Here is a 17,968-nt window from a genome sequence, read left to right on the forward strand (position 1 = left end):
TTCTAGGTTATATAGGGACTTTTTGGTTGCAACAGATGAGAACAGAACTTGAACTTCGGCAAAAGGGTGTTTTGTTTGGAGAACTGAGAATCCTTCCTAGCGTGCTGCCGGCTTTCGGGAACAGCGGACCAGCTACTCAGACGCCATCGAGACCCATCTCTTGATCCTGTTTCTTTCCATGCTGGCTTCGTGTTTCTCTTTCATGGCTAAATCTCTCTACATGGAGATATCCTGGGGACTGGGCATACTGGCCCCGCTCAGGTCAGGTTCCCACCCTCGGATCCAGCAGCTGGGGGGCACACGGCAGCAGGGCTGTTCCGTTACTCTCCGCAGAAGGTGGCTGAGGAGGCAACCCGGAACTGTCCCCTGAGTTTGCCAGCAGAGGAATATGACCAGATCTGACCCCAATTTGGGGATGAGTAGACATTAAAGATGACAGTGGGTTTTTTTTCCCTTTTATTCATAAAAACAAATTTGCAACAATTTATTAAAAATTGATACCATGCAATAGGGGTACGAGAAATTCCTCATTTACATTTGATTCTGGCAGTTCCAGTCTAATTTAAAGCGTTTGTGCACTAACGTCATTGGAAAATGCCTTCAGGCTGAAGCCTCTTCAGAAATGTACGGTGTATTTGCTGCATATAAAAGAACAGAACTGTTAAATAGCTAGGGTCACTTCTGTGGGTCTTGTTATTTGCAGGGAAATTAAAAAAAATGGGTGAACCTACAGTATCATTAAGACAGAAAATGTACTTTGTGGGTTAACCTAGAAGACTGTGCACGTTCAGGGGTCACAACGGGTTACGGACGCACACACTCACCTCCGACTGTCCAATACTTTTGTTTCTTTTTTTTCCTGCTATGCTGGAATAATATTTCTACAGGTATATTTGTGTGTGTGTGTGTGTGTGTGTGTGTGTGTGTGTGTGTATACATTATGTACAATGAATTGTCTCCTTCCCTTTGAAAAATTAATGTGGTCCTTTAAATTAAATCTGGTTTTGGTGAAATCAAGAAAGCAAGTAAATACTGGTAATACACAGTGAGTGACAACACCGATTTTTAGTGCCTAAACAGACAATGACTTCAAATTGACCTGTGATGTGTTGACATTTTTTTTTTTTCCCTAAAAGCTACAGTACCTCCATAACCTCTCTCTGGGGAAGGGGAGGGGAAAGCTATTATGCTACGTGAAAGAGGGTGTTTTGAAATGTTGGCGATGGTAGGATTCCTGTGGGCCCTTTTGTCAAAGTCTGGTGGTGACAGCAGTATATTCCTGACTTCAGTGGTCTGGGAAGAGATTATTGCCTGCCTGTTGAAGCTGCCATTAGGTTTCTTTAGGGAGTGAGCGACCGCTCAGTTGTGCAGATATCCTGGACGCTGTCATTCAGGTCTTTCTTTAGCAAAGAATGAACCTGTCTAGGAATGTCACAAAAGTCGTCGGGAGCCTCGCTCCACCAGGTTATCCCGGTAGAGGGGCTGTGCTGGGAGCTCCTCTGGGCCAAACCCCTGGTGGTCATGAGGGCCAAAGGTCGTGGTCATCCTGATACCTCATGGGTCAGGGCTGCTTCACCATTTGGTACGAAGCTTTCCTGGAGGAAAGTTTTGATCCCCAGAGTGACCCTGTGAGGTAGGCAGGATGGGTGTTGTTATTTCAACCCCAATTTGTTGGGGAGGGGAAACTGAGGCTCAGAGAGACACTAGTGACTTTCCCAAGGTCATGGAGGGAGTCAGCCATGGAGTGAGGACTTGAGCCCAGGTTTGTCTGACTCCCAGGCCGGTGCCCTCTGGGGTTCGACTGAAAGGGAAGAATGATCTTATGAAGAGGACTAGTGTGCTGACAGGTCACCCCCAGGACTCCCAAGGGCGGAGCTCCTGGCCTGTCCAAATGCAAGGCCACCTTCGGGAAGCCAAGGGGAGCCCTCAGCTAGCAACTCTCTCCCTACGACTACAGGGATGTCTTCTAGCAGAATGCCCAATTCACTTTGGTCAGAAACAAAGTCAGTGGAAAAAAACCAACCCCAGGCAGCCCTTGGGCCCTGATGAGAGGTTAAAGTGCACAGTCTTTCTTTAGCGTGTTTGCTGGGAACAGACATTCCATGATTAGCTCGGGTAGTCCCCCTGATTACTGGAACACCTGATACAAACACAAGGACATGGCCAACGTGGTGGGTGCATGACCGACTGTCGCTGAATGGTGCAGAGCAGGTCTGCAGTGACGTGCCCTAAATCCCCACGGTCCCGGAACGGGTGTTATTGTGTTAATGTGTGGCATTTACCAGAGAGTAAGGTCCCACTGGGAGGCATACGGGTCAGCCTGCTCCCGTACCCCAGCCTTCGGGCCACCTGCGGACTCCCTGTTCCAGGAAGGCTGGGATTGGCTGGACTGGCAGCTGGGGACCCGGCTGCCCTGCCCACCTCCTTCCCCAGAGGGGGGAAGGGCTGGCCTGGGGGGCCACAGCCAGGGATGTGTGTGCAGAGGCAGAGATGGTTTCTCTGGAAGCCCCTCCTCGCCTCTTCTCAAGGCTGCTCAGGGACACTCGGTGACTTCTAGCTGGAGTTCAAGTGATTCTCTCCTTGTCTAGGATTTTTTTTTTTTTTTTGCAAAGTTTCAAATATCCCAGCTCCTCCTTCTTTGCAGACATCAAGGAAGAAGTCATTTCCATTCCTCTTCTTTGTGAAAGAATAAAAACTTCACAAATAAGGCGCGAGGTCAGGTGCCAAGTGCCCCCATCCCGTCCACCTGAGTGCCATCGAGCAGTCCCACAAGGCCAGCCGTGGCGCCCAGCTTCTCCGCAGCCAGAGCTGACAGTGTTCCTGTAGCCTCTGCTCTGTGTGGTTCTGTCATGGGGGAGGCCCCGGCCCCAGGCCTCCCACCCTTACAGGCCCGAGACCATAACTCGGAAGGAGGGTGGCACATGTCTGTGGCGGGGGCTGGCGGTGGGGCTGACGCAGGGGCTGACGCAGCTGGCGTCCACGCCTCCAATGGACGGGAGGTAGGCGTGGTGGAGGATGGGGAGCTGGAGGGACAGCCGGCGCTGGATGCTGTGGCAGGGAGAGGGAGGGAGGAAGAGAGAGAGAGAGAGAGAGGAGAAAGGAGAGAGAGAGAAGAAGGGAGAGAGGAGTTTCAGTGAAGGCTATCTGGCTGCTCACCAGAATGTTCCGTGGACTCACTTTGGCTAAGAAGCTGATGGTAGGAGAACAGTTCTCCTGAATCCAAGATCTGCCTGTCCCATTAGCTAACCATTCACCCATCTAGCAGGTATGTGGTGCAGGCCTACACCTGCCAATGACTGCCCTGGGAATAACCAGGGAGATAGTGAGCAAAGGGAGATGCAGCCTTCCTGAGTGTGCGGTGATTCCTAAGAACAAGGTTTGCTCATCTCACGGGCTTTGCTGCTGACGCAGTTCTCACTCTCGCAAGCCTCCAAATGGACTGAAAGGCTTCTTGCTTCTCTGTCCTTCCTCATTGGCTCCTCTGCCCCTGCCTTGTTCAGGACAGCAGCCCTTCTTGCTGGGCTGATTCCGATAGGTTCCTTCCTGCTCTTTCAGCTTCTTTGGCGACTAGTGTCATCCTTCCAACCCGGGGGAGGACATTCAGGGCTGCCTAAGATCTGTCTCTTGCCTAATACTCCAGGTGAAACTTCTACCCTCTCTCCACCCAAACCCAACCCTCTGGCGTCTGCTTTCCCCTAAAACACTGCTTATGGCCACCCTTCCTTGCCTCTGCACATGCTCTTTCCCCAGCCTGGAATACTTTCTCCACCTCCTGCTGTGATGAACTGTTTTCCCTTCAATATCCAGTTTAAAGTCTTCTGAGCGAGCTCCTTCTTCCTTTGAGCTCCCAGAATTCTGGGTAAATTTCCAGAAGCACAGCCAGAAGATCCCTGGGAGCCAGGGGCGGTGTGTGACTGCTGGCAGCAGGGGAAAGGCGACAGCCTTCTGACTCCCTTCTCACTGCCACTCTCTCCTGGCCCGCTTCTCATCAGAGTCTCCCTCGGGCAGTAAGTCACCTTAACCGCGTCTTGTGCGGTTCCCCCTGGTACCTGGGAAGCTGAATTCTTGGTATCCTTAGGCCTCCTTGTGTCCTCAGTGCCTGACTGCTCAGGGTGAGAGCCTCCCACCCCCCAGATCTTCACAGAAACCCAGTAGGTAGAAGTATTGCTATTCTCATTATAACGACGAGGGAAGTGGACAGGGTTTCTGTAACTTGCTCGTGGAAACAAAGCCAGAACTGGGGAAGATGGGTCTCCTGCTTCTGGGAAACCACAGTGCTTTGTGAGGGAGGCAAATCAACTCATGTGGGGCCACCTCATCCCAACAGGTGTGCCCCTAGTGTGCATGTGTGGCACCAATGGGCTCCTGAGACGGATGGGGACAGAGGCAGTGCTGTCCCCATACTCCCAAAGGACTTGTTCATTGGAGGGCTCTACCAAGGACCCTTCACAGGTGCTCATGAGGCCAGTGTGTTGGAGATCTCCTTTTGAAATTCAAGTTGAACCTCTGTAACCTGAGCTATGATCTATTCCTTAAGGCAAGAGGGTGCTGACAAAGAGACCAGGAAAAGGGGAGCTGAGGAATCAACTGTGACGTGGGAAAATGGTGTCCTCTCCGGGCACCTGGGAAGGGCTGTCTGCCTGGGCAAGGTGGGCATCTGTCTGTGCCTCTCAGAGCCATCGCATTTTGCTATCTGGTGGGATCCTGTTTACACTGGCATTCACTCAACAGACACGTGCTGAAAACCCACTCAGTGCCAGAACCTGCATTCAGTCCAAGGGACATGGGAGGGACTCATACCTTATCCCCAAGGTGCTTACACTCTAGTGGAGGGAACTGAGAAGTAAACCACTGATGACTGCCATATAATCATCAGTAATTATTCTGGAGTGTTAGCCAGTCAGGCCTTGGAGCTAACTGGGTTGAGAGGCTATTGTCTCTAGAACGAAACGTCCTCAAGTTACACTACACTTGGTGATTTGGCTGTCTTTGCTGGTTGTCACTTCCCAGGGACCACATTTCAGTGCTGACATTTCTAATCTCTGCTTCCAAGCTGCTGTAAGCAAGGAAGAACTAACAATGGCCAGTGGGAAAAAAACTGATGGAAATGTCCAGGTAGGTCTTTGCTTACATGTCAGCTCACTGAATCTTCCCTGATGGCTCTCTGTAAGATTATGACCCCCAACCTCTTTCCCTACTTTATTTTCCTCCAAAGCACCTATGACTTTGCTTTTTAAATGAAGTTATTTTGTCACCAGATAGAACATAAATTCCACAAAGGAAGGGATTTTTGTCCGTTTTCTTCATTTCTATGTCTGACACACAGTAGATCTCGGTAAACACTTGTGGAGTCAGTGCATTTAGCAAGGTTAAGTTTTATACATAACAAAGGCAGTGTGCTACAGCAGGTTTGATGGTGGACAGACCCGGGTTCAAATCCTATCTCCTGCACTTAGAAACTGGGTGAGCTTTCACAAGTCACCTCCCCTTTCTGAATATGTTTTCTCATCTGTAAAATGAGCATTGTAATTTGACCTGCATCATGGGATTGCTGTGGAGTTCAAATAAAATGATGCATGAGAAAACGTGGTGCAGACTGAGATTGCTGTGCAGGAGTAATGTACTCTTCCACAATAGTTCTCAGGGAGAAAGTACTTACTGTTCTGGGGAGTTTATATCTTCTATAGGATCTTTGCATGTTCGCGAGGGCTCTGTTGTGTTCCACTGTAGCTGGGGATTTTGATCGAGGTGATTTTTTAAAATGGCCTTTCCCCCATCTGAATGTAAAACAACAATATCACAACACATTCTGTTAACTTCATTTTTTAAAAAATGCAATCTTTTGGGCGCCTAGGCGGCTCAGTCGATTAAGCTTTTGACTTCGGCTCAAGTCATGATCTCACGGTTTGTATGTTTGAGCCCCATGTTGGGCTCTGTGCCTGGAGCCTGCTTCAGATTCTGTGTCTCCCCCTCTTTCTGCCTCTTCCCTGCTCATGCACGCTCTCTCTCTCTCTCTCTCTCTCAAAAATAAATAAATGTTAAACAAATTTAAAAAAATGCAAGCTTTTTAGGATGGTGCCCAAGGAAAGAGAATAGCAAAGAGCCCATTATCCTTCCAGAGCTGTGGTTTCTTCAGTAGCTCTTCCAGGACCAGGGCAGTGAGCCTAGAAGCTTCCATCCAGGGATAGAAATGGTGTCTTGGGGGATTTCCTTTCTCCAAGAAAAAAGGGGGGAAATCAAGTCAACCAATGTAGGCAACCTAACTTGGAAATGAGAGTTTTTAATGTAAAGTCCTTTTTTACTGGTGCTTAGGGATATAATAACAAAGGAAAAAGCCCTCCAAGGGAAAATATATATCCATAAGATTGCCAAAGATTGGGAAGAGTAAACTGCTGGTGGGAGTGTAAATTGGCATAATCTTTCTGGGGGGCACTAAGCATCGAACACTAAAAATCGTGCATATCTTTTACTCAGAATTTTTACTTCTGGGAGTTATCCGAAGGAAATGATGAAGGTTATGTGTGCAGTTATACACAGGATGTTCAAGTCAGCATTGTTTATAATATAAAAAAGTTGGAACTAATCTGAATTTTTCCAGTTAAAATGGATTAGTTATATACTCATGTATGTATGGGGTCTCCATTCAAAGAAATACTGTGAAGCCACAAAATGTGATGATATGGATGCTTTCAGCCTTCTGCTTCAGAACGACCCAGGGAGATTTAAAGAAATACAAAACATAAAAACCTGGGTCCCCAACTTGAGGGATCTGGAGGAGCACTGGTTTTTGTTTTGTTTGTCTACAGTGAGCAAACTTAGTGAATGTCATTTTGCCCCACGTGAGTGCAGTGGATCCTCCTTATTCATGGATTCTGTATTTGCGAACTTGCCTACTCACTGAAAGTAATTTGTAACCCCAAACCAATACCTGTAATGCTTTCGCAGTCATTTGCTGACACACACCGTGTTGGAACATGAACCCCGACCTTATGGTCGACAGCACTAGAATGCATGCCTACACACAAGAAGGCTGTGATGTGTCTGATGGAGAAAATCCGCGGGTTAGATGATCTTCATTCAGACATGCGTTCTAGTGCTGCTTACCAGGAGGTCAATGTTAATGAATCAACAATATATATTAAATAAGAGGTCTTCAAACAGAAACACATATATAACAAAATTATGTACTAATTGGTTGGCCAAAATGCCAACCTGAGAGAGCCTTGCAGGAACCTAACCCTGGGGACCTATTTCCCCGGGGAGCAATGGTTCAGTGTTCACCAATTAATTCATGGTTCACAGCAGCTTTATCAAACATAATCCCCATGAATAATGACAGTTGACTGCACATTCTTAGGGTAAATTCCAAAAGTGGAACCACTGGATCAGATCAATTTCTATTTCGACCAGCCATGTTTGAGAATGCCCATTTCCTCGACTGTTTCCTCAGACTCTCTGCAACTTTTTAATCTCTTGTCTTTGCCAGTCTTACTGGTGAAAACGGTATCTCACTAAGGATGTCATTTGCATTCTTTTAATAAGGAGTGAGATTGAGAATCTTTTCATAAGCATATGAATCTCTTGCACTTCCTTCTGTGAGAACTGTCTTTGCCCATTTTGTTTTGTGTTGTTGGTCTTTTTCTTATTAATTTGCATATAATTATATATACTTTATATAAAGTATATAAAATTTCTCTTTATATATAAGACAATAAGCTCATTACTTGAGTTACAATATTTTTTGGCTTAGTTTGTTTGAATTTTTGGTTACTTATGCTTTTTGTGTTGTTAAAAAAAATTTTTTTTGTAGTTAAATTTATCAACTTTTTCTTTTGTGGTTTCTGGGTTTTGCCTCAAACTGAGAAAGGCCTTCCCCTATCTGAGATTATTAAAAAAATTTTTCCTATGGTTTCTTTTAGTTCTTTCATGGTTTCACTTTTTACATTTAAATCTTTTATATGTAAGGTGTGAGGTAGGGATTTAACTTTACTCCTTTCCAGATGGCTATCCACTTGTCCCAATTAAATTTATTGAATAATTCCTTTCCTTTCATTAATTTGAAATGCCCACATTTCCAGATACAAAAATTACTATGAGTAATTTTTATTCTTTTAAAAAAACTTTTTTAACATTTATTTATTTTTGAGAGACAGAGAGAGGCAGAGCATGAGCAGGAGAGGGGGAGAGAGAGAGAGAGATACAGAATCTGAAGCAGGCTCCAGGCTCTGAGCTGTTTGTTAGCACAGAGCCCAACGCGGGGCTCAAACTCACGAACTGTGAGACCATGACCTGAGCTGAAGTCAGATGTGCAACCAACTGAGCTACCCAGGTGCCCCAGTAATTTTTATTCTTTCAATTTACTTGTTACTAATCTCAATTTAAACTTTTTTTGTAATCAACATCTTATGTAGTAAAAATTTTATAATTTGATTTTATAATAAGAATGCTATTACTTATGTAATAATAAAGGAAACTATAACAAAAACAAAAAAGAAAGTAAAGATTTTTCATTGATTTAAAAAGTAATTTTATAGCAAATTAGTGAATAAATGCTAATGACAAGATGCAAACAATAGAGAAGTATATTAAATGAAATGTAAGAAGAATCCTTTCTCACTATGCACATACTGTTCCCTTCACACAGGTGGAGCCTGTTAATTCAGTGTTTGTTCTCCCAAACCTTTTTAAAAATGCACTTAACACACGTGCATGTGTGTGTGCATTTATGTGTACCATAATGCTGGCCTTCATTTTGCTATTTTCACTTGGGGATCTCTCCATATTTGCACAAATAGATTCGCCCCACTTTCTAATAGTTGTATTATGTGCCTTGTTTAGTTGTACCATCACTAACGAAACCACCCTAAATGATAAACATTTAAGTTAATTCCAGTGTTTCTCACCTACAAATAATGTTGGGATGAACATCATGTGTATACATCTTTGCCCACGTGGGAGTACTTCCCAGGGGCAAGATCTTGCCAGTGGTCTTGTTAATCAGGAGGTTTAGCATCTGACATTTGGATGTGCCAGACTGACTTCCAAAACACTGCAGGAGAATGCCTATTTCCACACACTCTTCACAGCACTGGTGATCTTTGGAAATGTTGCTGAAATGTAGGTAAAGACTGCATTGTGTTATTTTGGCTTGCATTTCCCAAGTGGTTGGGGAGATTGAGTGTCAGGTCAGATCTTACTGACCATTCCTTTCCTATACATTGAGACGGCACATCCGAAACTGAAACGTCGCTGGGAGAAGTAAGGCAAACTATTCATTAGGAACAACGTGCCGCCAGTCAGAACACTGTGAATGCTGGCCATGTCATGTACGTGTGCCACTGGAACCCAAGAGACTGAGAAACAGAAGCCCCCGCTCTAGGCTGGACACTGAGCTGTGGGTTCCAGATGCTGCCACTCTGCCCGTGTGGCTTCACATCAGCCTCACCCCTTCTCTGAGCCTCAGTTTCTTCATCTGTTAAGTGGAAGGTGGACAGCTGGTGTCTGATACCCAGGTCCCCACATTCCAGGGGCCCCGTCTCCTCCTACCTGTGCTCTCAGTGAAGTTCCCAAGGTTGAGGATGTCGTTGAGTTCTTGGTAGTGGTTCTGTTTGATGTAGGTGGTCTTTTCTGGGGTGTCTTGCAGCTGCATCGTGACCTCTTCCAAGTCTTTATCCAGCTAGAAGACAAAGGTTCTAGCTGAGTCAGAGCCCCTGGCCCAGTCCCTTCCCCGGCTCACAGGGTCGTGGGACTGGGCCTCAGGCTGCCCTCAGGAGGGCACTGAGAGCCAGAGACGCGCCGCATGCTGGGGAAGAGATGCGGAGGGCCCCTGAGGGCTGTTGCTGCAGGTGAAACTGTGATGGGGAGGGAGGGGGAATGGGCTTTGCAACCATGTGTTCAGTGTAGGCTTGTGCCCATCATGATGGAGCAGCTGGGCAAGCCCAGGGACGCAGGGCAGGAGAGTGTCAGAGCACAGGCTCTGAAGGTGGACAGGCCTGGGGGCAAACTCAGAGCTGCCCTTTACTGCCTGTGTACTGGTTTGTGAGAACTGAGTCTCAGCTCCTTCATCTGTAGAATGGGGTAATAACAGTAGCTACCTCTTGTGGTTATTGCGGAGATTAAATCAGATGATGCATTTAAAGTTTAGCCCAGTCCTTAACACATAATAAGGGTAACGTGCTACTACAATGATATTACTATAATTATTGTTATTGGTACCTAGCAAGACCCCTGTAGGGGAGGGCAGATCTACGGGTTGGTTAGCTGTGGGTCTCACACTGACACAGAAGGTCAGGCCAGTAGGGGTTCCTCCAGAGGATGGACTGCAGGGGCTTTCAGGTTATAGGAAAATCAGATGCAAGCCCTGGGGCAGTTCAGCCCTTGAGAAGCCTGGTGTGTGTGTGTGTGTGTGTGTGTGTGTGTGTGTGTGTGTGTTGTGGGGTGGTAGCTGGGGAAGGCAGCAGGCATCTTACTATAGTATAAGGGAGAGAAAGCTATAAGCAGTAAAGTGTTGTCCTGATGTCAAGAGCACGGCCATTAATTTTTAAATACATTTTCCTGTGGAGAAGGAGAGAGATACCTTCTTCTGTGTGACTCAAACAGCAGGGCTAGGATCAAAGGAAGCCAGATTGTGATTCGATTCCAGGAAAAACAACCCAACATTTTAGGGCTTTTGACGGTGGCTTTGGTTTCATGTTTCCTGAAGTGGGTGAACTCTATTGCTGGAGTGTGCCAGTAAAAGTCAAATGTCAAGATATGGTAGTTCCAGGCACAGGGAGATCTGATAGTAACACAGAACCAGCAATGGGCTTTGAGGGGCAGAATCCTTTCCTACTTTGCTCTGGTGGCAAATGGGCTATCCCTTCTAAAGCAGTCACCTTTCGATGCACAGACAACTGTGTAATGGATCTTTGTGACAGACTAAGGTGAACCCCCCAAAAGGCTACTAGATCTAGCAAAGGCAAATACAGAATGCCCAGCCACATTTGATTTCCAGGTAACAATGAATCATTTTTTTTACTGTAAGTATATCCCAACTATTGTATGGGCCATCCTTATACTAAAAATACCATTGGTTGTCTGAAATTCAAATTTAACTGAGCATCCCATATTTCCTCGGACAACCCTATGTTTCCCTTCTTCTTCACGAATGTCCTGCTAGAGACTACATTTCCCAGCGTCCCTGTGTCTAAGTGTGATCATGTAAGTTCTTGCCAAGGCAACTGGAGCAGAACCAACATTGTACAAATTTTTGTATCACTTGCTTATCCCTTGTGTGGACTTCCTCTTCCCTTCCTGCGACTGAGGACAGGACCTGCCTTCCACTCGGTTTTAACTGTGCTGGTGAGGAATATGCCTTGGGGAATGGCGGACAGGAAGAGTGAACAAACCTCATCCAGCCAAGGCCATGGAGGCAGAGCTTCCTGCCAACCTGGGCCAATCTCCTCACGACCATTATGTGACAGAGAAGTATTTTCTTTGGGTCGCTTCATTTTGGGGTCTCTGTTATAGCAACTTAGCAAGTATCCTGACCAACACACTCGCCCTTATTTCTTCCCTGTTCCACTCATTGAATGAGAAGTTCTCTATGAAACACACAGCCCGCAGACCATGGGCCAGTCATACACATGGACCCAAAGAGACGTGTGCAGAAGGGGAAGGTAATTTGGTCTCCCCTCCCAGGTATAGAAAATCCAGAATTTGAGGTCTGGCTTGGGCACAAAGGATTCTAGTTGTGGCCTCTCTGGAATACTGAAGGACCAGTTAAGGACCCTCAGGACAACAGTGAGGTCTGCTACAGCAAACTCTCCTGTCTGAAAAATTTCTCTTCAACCCTTCCTGTCTCGTTGTACCTCATATAAATGAAGGTGGTTACTGGGTTTGGAGAGTGACAAATTAAGGGGGGTGGTCCCCACACACTTAGGAAGCTCCTATAATCTGGGAGCTCACAAATCTCTAAGAACTCCTTTCTTTCTGAGGATGCCTTGAATCGGGGCACTGCTGGACTCCATGAACCTGGGCCAGGGGATTCTGACAAACTGCCTATGTCTAGTTTATGTCCCCCCTGGTTCTGGTGGCCGTAACTCCAGCAACTGGGACTGCACAGCCTGATGCAAGAGGGTGTCCAGAGGGGGCGAGGTCAGGAGCGGCAGCCCCGAGAGGCCCTACTCTGGGGCAGAGGGACAAGACCAGGAGGCTAGGGCCCTGGCTGCCGGTGCTGAGGGAGGTACCTCTGTGATCTTCATTCGCAGGCGATGGTTTTCAGACTGCAAGCCCTCTAGGCGGGATGTGCTTGCTTGGTTCACGCTGGTGACTGAGGTGGACGTTTTTGAATCTTCCTTCTTCTGATTCTGAGTGAACTGGAATCGCCTGTTCTGGGTTGCTGCATCTGGGTTTGTTCTCAGAGTGATGAGCTGGAAGGACAAGGGATGACTGAAAGGAAAACCCCGGGGTCCTCCTCCCCGGTGTCCCATCCCCTCTGCCACAGCAGGTCCTGCATTGGAGGCAGCACAGACACAGGCTGGGAGCCCGGAGCCCTGGGTTCAGGCTCATCTCTGCCACTTGCTGGTGTGTGACCTTGGGCAGCCCCACCCCCCTCCCTCGCCGAGTCTGTTTCTTTCCTTGTCAGCAGAAGTCTGGTCTCCTGACCGAGGCCACCTGCATCCAGAACCCCCTGCAGAGCCCACCCCTAGGCCTGATTCCAGCTGAGCCGTACTCTGCCTTAGGCTTCGTTCCACATGGAAAATAACCCTGAGGATGACGTTGGAAGACAATGGATGGAGGCAAATGAAGGCTTCTGCTTTTTAGAACCATTGATGAGTGTTGAGGACAGACAGGTGACTAGTTCTGTCATGGACAAAAGTGTTGTTATATAAGAAAAAAGGCCACTGCTTGATCCCGGTCTTACTCATTTATTCAAGAAACATTTCTGGCTTGAGTCTGGCTCTGGGCCTGCACCGGACAGCCAGGACTAAGGGAGGCATGGCCCCTGTCTGTCAGGACCCCATGGTCCAGAGGCTGGAAGTATCCAGGGCAGGCTGGGCTGTGGGTGCTGTGGGCCTGGGCTGGGCTCTGTGGAGAGCCTGAGGGATGGTGAGGAAAGGGAGTTCCAGGGGGAAGAAGAGGCATATGCAAATGCAGGGGGGGCCTGGGACTCAGGGTGCTTATGGAGAAGGACAGTTTGGATGGTGGACAGGGTTCTTAGGAGAAACTGGAGGAGACCCAAAGTTCCTGAAAGGCAGCCCATACTGGGGACTTGATTCTGGAGCCAGAGGGGCAATGAGGAGTTGTTGAGGGTAACATAGGAGAGTGACATGGTCAGGGCTGGGCTTGGAGCCATCTGGCATCTTTGACTGGCATGAGAGGATGTCAGAGTGTAGGCAGAGAGATCTTAGCATTGGGCTGGAGCCTTGACAACCAGAGAAAGAAGGCATATACGGCATCAGTGTTCCAGGGAAAACACTGCTTGGGGACTGACTGGATGGAGGTGCCATGGGCAGTCTGTCTGGGGGACAATGGACCCCGAGTGATCTCTTTTCACCCCATTCTCCTTCCCCTACTCGGGCCAATAATTCCTTCTACCCTCTCTATTTCCCCTTCTTTTCTGATGCTGAGACCAGCCAACTGCAGGGGCTCCCAAGACACCAAGGCCTCTGGTTCACCTGCCTGCTGATGGGAAGGATAAGGTTTGAGAAACATCTCTCAGGCTGGTCTTCAAGATCAGTGCCTCTGATGAATGGAAAATGTAAGTGGCTGTTCAAAGTGGTTATTCCTTTTTACCCACTAACACTACTTCTGCGACTCTATCTGAAGGGAGTAGCCAGAAATGGGGATCATGTGTTATGTAGAAAAAAGTTAATTTATAATACAAAAAAAATCTGGAAATGACTGTAATGCTCATCAATGAGGGAATCAAGCAGATAAGAAGACACGGGGTATCCCCCGTCAATGGTGGTTATGCTGTGAGAAAATGCACAGGAGACATTAACAGTGAAAAAGGCAAACTACAAAATGATATGTGAGCTCTCGTCGCAGCCCTAATGGGAAAAGCATCACTGCCTAACCATTTAAAAAAGACTGGAAGGGGGGCACCTGGGTGGCTCAGTTGGTTAAGTGTCCGACTTCAGCTCAGCTCACGATTTCGTGGTTCCTGAGTTAGAGCCCCACATCGGGCTCTGTGCTGACAGCTCAGAGCCTGGAGCCTGCTTCGGATTCTGTGTGTCTCTCTCTCTCTCTGCCCCTCCCCCCGTCTCAAAAATAAATGAAACATTAAAAAAAAAAAAAAAAGAAACACTTATTAAAAAATACTGGGAGGAAATGCATAAAAACTATGTAGTTTTTAGTTAAAAAAACTAAAACAAAACATTAAACAGTGATTATTCTTGGGTGATGCGACTCTGTGAGATTTCTGGAAAATCTGGTTTTTACTTGTTTGCATTTTCCAAACTTTCCGTGATCATAACAAGTACAGAAAGCATAAAACTGCCAGAAGGCGGAGGAGGGCAGGTGTCCCCTCTGTGCAGGGTCCAAAACCAGAGGCCAGAGGGCAGGGTGCAGAGGGCGGGCCGTACCTTGGGCACAAACACCAGGCAGAGGGTGATGGTGCTGCAGAAGATGATGACCAAGGCGACGATGCAGAACTGCACGTTGGGCTGGTCTCGGGTCAGGAAGGAGACGGCGGCCCCGATGATACACATGATCCCCACGTTGTAGACACTCATCCCAATGTACTTGCTGTCGTTGAGGGCAGGGATGCTGACGTTACGCGTCTCCCAAGCCAGGAAGCAACCGAACAACTGAAATGGTGAGCAGAAAGGGGAAGTCATCATTATCACATGGTGGCACACACCTGCCACTCTGAGAAGGGGGGTCAGGGCCAGGCCTTCTGGATGTCACCCTCAGTCTCCACTGGTGGCCCCAGGTGGAGTCCTGCTGAGGAAATGCAGACTGGAGGTGTCGGAGCATCTGGTTCTCCTTCGCCCCACCACAGTTCACATACAGGAGGCCGTGGAGGGAAGGGTTTCCAGATGGGATCTCGACCGCCTCCCCTCACTCTAGAGTGAACACTGAGGCCCAGAGAGGAGGAAGAGGCTTGTCCAAGGCCACACAGTAAAACAGTGGCAAAAGTGGACTATGTTTCTAGAAGTTCAGTCCTGTCTTTTTTTACTGCTAAACAAGCCAGAGCACCTGTGTCTGGGACTTCTATTTACCTCCCGATGCACAAAGTCACTCAGAATGGAGATTACATTTCCTAACTGTCCTTGGAGCCAGGTGTGGTGTAGGATAGGTTCAGGGCAGCACCACGTAGGTGGAAGTGGTGTGTACAAGTTCTGGGAAGTGTCTATTAAGGGAAACGGTGTTCCTTTTCCTCCTTCCTAGTAGGAGTGGAGTATGATGGGTGGAGCTTGAGAAGCCATCTTAGACCACAACAGTCATCTTAGACCAAGACGTGGGAGTTGTATGATAAAGATGGGGGAGCCACAAGATCCAAGGAGCTGAGATTTTGGGAGCCCCCCACCAACCCTAGATTGCTTATCTGAAGAGGGAAGTTAACTATCTCTTAAGAAACTATCTTTTCTGTCACTTGCAGCTCTACTCCTAACCAGTATATCTCCCAACAGAAATGGACAAGGTAGAGGTTCAGTGTGATCTAAGCCTTAGCCTTCCTGGGTGGTCTAAGGGGAGGGAAGGTTGTGGAGGAAGTGCAGCCGGAATGCCCAGCAGAATGGTGGTGTGGGCGGGGGTTGGGGGGAGAGCTGACCAAGACTGCTGACTGTTCAGGGCCTTCAGCTGTAGTCCAGGCCCTTCCAAGAGGACTTTCCTCAAAGGCCCCTCTTTCCTCTGACCTCATCATCGCAGCTCAGGGCATCCAAAACTGCATGGCCACTTAATATCACCCCGAGGGCTTCTGTTTTCAGGTTTGACTTAATACGGCAGCAGCAAAATGCCATGCGGTGGAGGGCAGCTGGGCACAAGGCCGGAGGATCTGGAATCTGCTACCCTCCATTGGCTCTGTGATTTGGGGCAAGTCACTTCATCTCTCAGGGCCTCAGTTTCACTATCTGTGAAATGGGAATAATAATAATACCACCTCACAGGGTTTGTATCCAGATGAAATGAGAAGATGACTGTAGTGCTGCACAAAGCATTTTGTAAACCAAAGTGTCCTGTACAAGGGTAAGTTAAAAGTCATTTTGTAATTGGTATTATTTAAACAACCATGGCTGCTTTCCTCTCCTTTTCTCTAAATGTGTTATCTCACAGACCAATTTATTTATTTACTTATCTATCTACCTATAATTTTATTTATTTATTTATTTATTTGTTTGTTTGTTTATTTATTTATTCATTTATTCATTTATTCATTTATTTTTGAGTGATCTCTACACACACACTTGGGGCCCAAACCTATAAGAGCTGCATGCTCCATCAGGTGAGCCATCCAGGCACCCCCAGACCTATTTGTTTTTTAAAGATTCCTTTTAAAATGGGGGAGCGAGAAGCCCAGGAAGCAGATGCTGAGTGAGGGAAAGAATCCAACGCTGTTGAAAGTCTGCTTTGTGCTAGTTCCTTCGTGTGTGGGCCCTTCAGTCCCACAGTGCCTATGCTGGCTGGGCTCTGCGGTCCACTTCTTCCAGGGAAGAATCACAGGCCGGATGAGCCTCACTGACCTGTCTGGGGGCCCACTACACCATCACAAGAGTCTCTACCAGTCGTAAAATGTGGGCGAGTCTGGGGACCTGGTGGTTGGCTGCAAATCTCTGAAGACTGTCGGGAGGAAACAGTAACTTGTTCTTAGGCCTTCAAGGAGTAGAATGAGGGTTCATGGGCACAAATTACATCAAGGCAGATTTTAGCTGAAGATAGGGAAGAACCTTCTAGAAAAATAACCCATCTATAGTGGGTTGAACAGTGGCCCTAAAAGACATGTCTATATCCTAATCCACAGAGACTGAATATTTGGAGAAGGGGTCCTTGCAGATATAATTAAGGGTCCTGAGATGAGATCATCCTGGATTATCTAGGTAGGCCATAAATCAAATGATAAGTGTCATTGTAAGAGACACACAGAGGAAAGACCTGGAAAAGAGAGAGGGCCATGTGAAGATGGAGGTGGAGATGGAGTGATGGAGCCCCAAGCCAAGGATGGAGCCATCAGCTGCTGGGGAGAGGCAAGGAAGCATTTTCCCTGGAGCCTCTGGAGGGGGCACAACTCAACCTTGGTTTTAGACTCCTGGCTTCCAGAACTGTGAGAGAATAATATGTGTTGTTTTAAGCCAGTCTGTGTTTACCCATTTGTGGTAGTTTGTTACTGCAGCCACAGGGCACTAATACATCATCCCTGGGTGGCACAGGCCACTTTGAAGTGGGTGAGGTCCCCATCACTAGAGGTGTGGAAGCAGTGAGTGAACAAAACTTGTTGGGGATGCGCACTAGGGGCCAGGAGTCCTGAAACATCTGACAGGAGAGTGGGCCTGCAGGGCTGGGCACACTCTTTCCAGCCTTGAAATTGCTGTGGTTTCAGAGCAGGAGGACCTGGGGGGTGGGTAGAATTTTAGTCACAGACCCTAAGGGCCAGGAGGGCTGTGGGTTATTCCGTGCATACACTGGAAACAGTAAAGCACGTGTGCTGCCAAATACAGGTTTTATTGACACGATCTGACTGAAGGTAATAGCTTCACTGGAAGAGATATAGTCATCTCCAGCCACTTTTGCAAGTAGGTGGGGAAGATAATGGATGGTCAAAACGTTACAGATAAATCCAGTTTAAAGAGTCAATCGGATTCAGCATAATCTAATTTCACAGTGTCTCAGGATCAGGGAACATGGAGCCGGAGGCGTCCTGGAGAGTCTGGTTTCACTCTCTTTATTCAGCAAGTGCTAGGGGTCTCAAGTCATAGGTACCACCATGCTTCCTGTGACAGGGAGCACTTCCTTCCTAGGGGGCGCCACCACATCTGCAGACACTGCT

The 17,968-nt window shown here is 47.5% G+C and overlaps 1 protein-coding gene across 1 annotated transcript in view; it reads right to left on the reverse strand.

The window, feature by feature from the left end:
• Positions 1-439: 439 nt before the first annotated feature.
• Positions 440-17,968, reverse strand: part of GABBR2 (gamma-aminobutyric acid type B receptor subunit 2) — a 349,708-nt gene continuing 332,179 nt past the window's right edge. The window contains exons 15-19 of the mRNA XM_019454378.2: positions 14,568-14,792; positions 12,228-12,410; positions 9,547-9,676; positions 5,660-5,777; positions 440-3,048 (exon numbers count right to left, since the gene is read on the reverse strand). Of these exons, the coding sequence (XP_019309923.1) occupies positions 2,883-3,048; positions 5,660-5,777; positions 9,547-9,676; positions 12,228-12,410; positions 14,568-14,792 (822 nt within the window). The 3' untranslated portion in view covers positions 440-2,882. The remainder of the gene's footprint in view (positions 3,049-5,659; positions 5,778-9,546; positions 9,677-12,227; positions 12,411-14,567; positions 14,793-17,968) is intronic.

Source organism: Panthera pardus, unplaced genomic scaffold (assembly GCF_024362965.1).
Source record: "Panthera pardus isolate Hobbes unplaced genomic scaffold, ASM2436296v1 HiC_scaffold_20, whole genome shotgun sequence".
Classification (NCBI taxonomy): domain Eukaryota; kingdom Metazoa; phylum Chordata; class Mammalia; order Carnivora; family Felidae; genus Panthera; species Panthera pardus.